Genomic DNA, 4054 nt, shown 5'->3' with positions numbered 1-4054 from the left:
TCAACTGCAGGTTCCTGTGTATTATGCAAAAACTGAATGTGCTGAAAATGAGGGGCTAATTATTCCATTTGAGAGGTTATAATTACATCCTTTAGACCGAGCAATGGATATTCCAAAGTGTCTCCCTCTCCTTAGTGAAGGATTTCCTGGGTCAAAAACAAGTGCAGCTCAGTCAGCCGTGCAATACATTGACCCATGCAGTCGTGGCCTTTGCTGTGGGAATTTCCAATGCTCCCTCTCTGTTTGCTCCAGGAAAAGTCACATCTACAAGTATTAAGCACTACAATACAGAATCATATTGCTCTCATGTATTGTAAAAAACTATCTCCAGCAGCAACTATGCTCAGGAGTGGAATTGTGCGTTCTGTCTGTGGAAAGTAATTTAATTTAAAAGTTGCTAGTTGGTGTGATATTGCTGAACATGCAGTGGACCTCATAATCAAAAATAGATCAGAGAATTTCCCCTATTGTTGCAGAAGTTTGAAGAGGAGAAATGAGGAGGCCAAAACTTCCCCAGTGGAGTTAGGTAACCGCTGCCAGGAATGGGCTGGGCCTCATGGAGTGATGAGGCAACACCGAGTGTGTATAAATACCAGCACACTCTGCATCCACAGATCAGACGGCGGAAGGAGTCGAGAAGGAGCCGACAGGGGTCACAGAAAAGATCTGAAGAAATCCACTTGCCCAGACAATCGCCATCCATCACTGGAGCTGAAGAACAGAGACGCAGTCGTGCTCTTCGGTGGCCTGACACCCATGAGAAAGAGGAACCCTCAACTCTAATCTTCTCAGGATTTAATCACTAAATCATTTAAAACATCCCATAAAATGAAGGCATTCAGCATTGCAGTTGCAGTGACACTCGTGCTCGCCTTTATTTGCATTCTGGAGAGCTCTGCTGTCCCATTCCACGGGGTAAGAATTTGACTTAAACTTCCCTTAATTTGCTTATTAGCTATAAATGTTTTGTCAGGATGCTAAGACGCGGCTCCTAAATGTGTGTAATTCATTAACAGGTGCGAGAGCTGGAAGAGGCAGGAAGCAATGACACTCCAGTTGTGGCACGTCAAGAGATGTCAGTGGCATCGTGGATGGTATGTTCAATTGACTGGATGAATTAAACCAATTACTGTGAGCAAATTAAAATTTAAGTGGCTGCGTTTTCCCCAACGGAGTATTCCCCCTGTGCTCTCTCCACACAAGGGGAGGATGAAACGCTGGAGATGGAACACCTTGTCTCATGTCTCTTGTCTTCCACGCAGATGCCGAATCCCGTCAGGCAGAAGCGCCAGAGCCACCTCTCCATGTGCCACTGGTGCTGCAACTGCTGCACGGCCAACAAGGGCTGCGGTTTCTGCTGCAGGTTCTGAGGATTCCCGCCACAGCCTCGAAATATTAATTTATTTTACGCTTTTTGCTTTACCCCAGGAAATGACCCTTTTTCTTGACTTCTTTCTCCGATGCATTGCCTGTGATATTCACTTTTTTTTTTTTGTATCATTTTTAAAAGAGGTATGATTCATAGAAGAGCACTGGAAACAAATGAGAAGCTATTCTGTGTATTTATTTTGTATGTTTGTAATACTTTCACCCTGGAACTCTTTTTGTAAACTCAATGGCATGTCAAGACTGTTTCTTTTTATCTAAATTAAATCTGTAATAAATAATGAACATTTGAAGCAAACATACATGTTGTTGTGATTAATAAGAAAAGGCATTTTAAAACAGCAAAAAGTAATGTCACCGTCAGGGCATGTAGATCCTCATCATGACTTCACATGTTACCTACATGAAATGAATATGAGCTTGAAGTCTTGTTTAAGGTTGTTTGCTGTGCGAGCGGCAGAGAGGCTCTTTCAGTATCTGTGTGACAAATCCTGAGGCCTTTCAGATCACTAATATCGACAGCACGCCCCCTGCTTGCTGAGCCAGTTATTGCAGCTTCTGGTGGTGAAAATCCAAAAAATAACTATGAAATGTGTAGCCCTCACTATTCCACCACAGTGAGTGAGATATCCGCAGCTGAACCCTGGCAAGTCACGATACGAGCCGGGGAGGATAAATACAGTTGTGTTGTAGGAGGTCTCAAAAAAAAAAAGGATTATCAACTGGATTGTCAGATTTACACAGGACATATAACCGTCCTTTTCAAGTCGTGATCAGTAAATCTATATATTTTGTCTTAGTAATTACAGGAGGTTGTATGTGTTGCATGGGTTACATTGCTGCTATTACTTGCTATTAACTAACCACTGAAGGAAGTCATGCTGGGTATCATCAAGCAATTGCTGATGTAGTTCATTTGAGAATTGAAAACACAAACAAAGCAAAGCAGTGGCAGACACCACAGCTGGACCAGAACAAAGGGGAAGAGCACCACATACAGAAACTCAAATTCCATCTACAAGAAAAAATGAAGCAGACCATCATTTGATCTCACAGACAGATTGATTGATACTTCAATCTGGATTAAAAACAACAGCAACAACAAAAAAAAAGAAAAAATCAAAACTGCAACTTTTGATTTATTCCTCACAGCAGTTCACAATATTTTGTTCCATGTGGTGTGTGTTAAAAACCCAGACATAGTGAGTGAAAACACAGTGGAGCAGTGACATGTATAAGTGCTCCGAACAGCCATTAATGTTCCATCATCCGTACATTAAAAGCATTAATAATAAAATCAAAAATGTTTTTTTTTTATCATAATCCATCACTTCTATGATTATATACAAATAGGTGATGAACTAAAAGGAAGAACAACATCTTAGCAAAGCGTCCGGCCTGTATGCTTCCAGATTATACTCCGTCACAGCTGAAGAGCGCTGTCTAACACGACTGTTCAAAATCTCCCATAGGTGCTCCGTCAGGTTGGATGTTTGGTGACTGTAAAGACAATAACATATTGTTTGTATAACGTACAAACACATCGAACCATTTTGTCTCTCAACTCATTAATCCAGGTTTCTCCTGTAGTGCTGTAGTGTGTATTAACATTAAATATACTTCAACTTCAAGCAGCTGCAATCAACTTAACAATGATAAAGTGAAAACAATGCAACAACACATAGAGTTGCTTGTAGTGAGAATTATCTCCTGAATCTGCAGGTTTGCAAAGCTTTATAGAGTTAGAGTTTCGGCCCATTGCAATGCTTTCACTCCACAAACCCACTTTACACTACCACCTCAGCACCAAGCAACAGACACAGTTAGCCACTAGCTGGTGGAGCATGTAAAGAGCCAGGTACTTCCCTGAGGAGTTGGTAGAGACCAAAAACGGAGGTAAAAGCGAGGGAATGCTGGGCCTCTATTCACCAGCTACTGGATGTGAAAAGTCAGTGTTGTGCTCACAAATCGTCTCCACTGCCCCCAACTGGACAAATAAATAAAAAGCATGAAAATTGATCATTTTTTAGTAACACTGATGTCATGTCATTATTGTTATTATGATTATTATTATAATAATACCAGACCTTGAAAGATATTAAGCACATTTCAAAGCTGCTATTACTGAATCATCTTTGGGAAGTGCAGCACAACTCTACAGCAATGAGCCGACAACAGTAACATCAGAGACATTGCCAGAATAAACAAGCACATAATTTGTGATAAGCTGTGACCAGCATGCTAACACAGGAAAAAAAGTCTTATTTATTTCAATCCACAAAGCATCCCGTTTAATGTTTGCCACACAGCAGACTGTGGTGTGTGTGTGTGTGTGTGTGTGTGTGCATGAGAAGCATATTCACACATACATAAATACACCAACACACACACACAGCCAGAATTGACTGTAATCAGTCACTTCTGACAATCATTTTCATAATAATTAAGGTCCCTGGATAGGTGATCGTTTTATAAATTGCCGTGTCTTCTGTGCAGCGTCATGTCATCACACATGCCACGTACACTGAAAAGTAATATTACAACTGACATGCTTCAATATTTATCATAATCTTACAGCAGCCATCTGTAAGTGGGTCTGTCACTGTCACATGATGGACACACGTGGAAGTGAAATATTTCCTTAAAATTCTGGCCTGATTAGTTGTTT

The 4054-nt window shown here is 40.8% G+C and overlaps 1 protein-coding gene across 1 annotated transcript; it reads left to right on the top strand.

Moving 5' to 3' along the window:
- Positions 1-621: 621 nt before the first annotated feature.
- Positions 622-1688, top strand: LOC111235766 (hepcidin-like). Its single transcript, XM_022764299.1, has 3 exons — positions 622-915; positions 1017-1094; positions 1263-1688. Exons 1-3 carry the CDS (start codon positions 829-831, stop codon positions 1368-1370), a joined length of 273 nt encoding a protein of 90 aa, XP_022620020.1. The 5' UTR covers positions 622-828; the 3' UTR covers positions 1371-1688.
- Positions 1689-4054: the final 2366 nt, after the last annotated feature.

Source organism: Seriola dumerili, unplaced genomic scaffold (genome assembly GCF_002260705.1).
Source record: "Seriola dumerili isolate Sdu_G_001 unplaced genomic scaffold, Sdu_1.0 BDQW01000533.1, whole genome shotgun sequence".
In the NCBI taxonomy this organism is placed as follows: Eukaryota; Metazoa; Chordata; class Actinopteri; order Carangiformes; family Carangidae; genus Seriola; species Seriola dumerili.
This window is presented reverse-complemented; position numbering and strand designations above follow the sequence as displayed.

Bases quoted from the DNA above. Each gene is read 5' to 3' on its own strand.
- LOC111235766 (XM_022764299.1), top strand. From the start codon at position 829: ATGAAGGCATTCAGCATTGCAGTTGCAGTGACACTCGTGCTCGCCTTT. The intron at 916-1,016 runs GTAAGAATTTGA...ATTCATTAACAG, and splicing joins CTGCTGTCCCATTCCACGGG to GTGCGAGAGCTGGAAGAGGC. The intron at 1,095-1,262 runs GTATGTTCAATT...TCTTCCACGCAG, and splicing joins TGTCAGTGGCATCGTGGATG to ATGCCGAATCCCGTCAGGCA.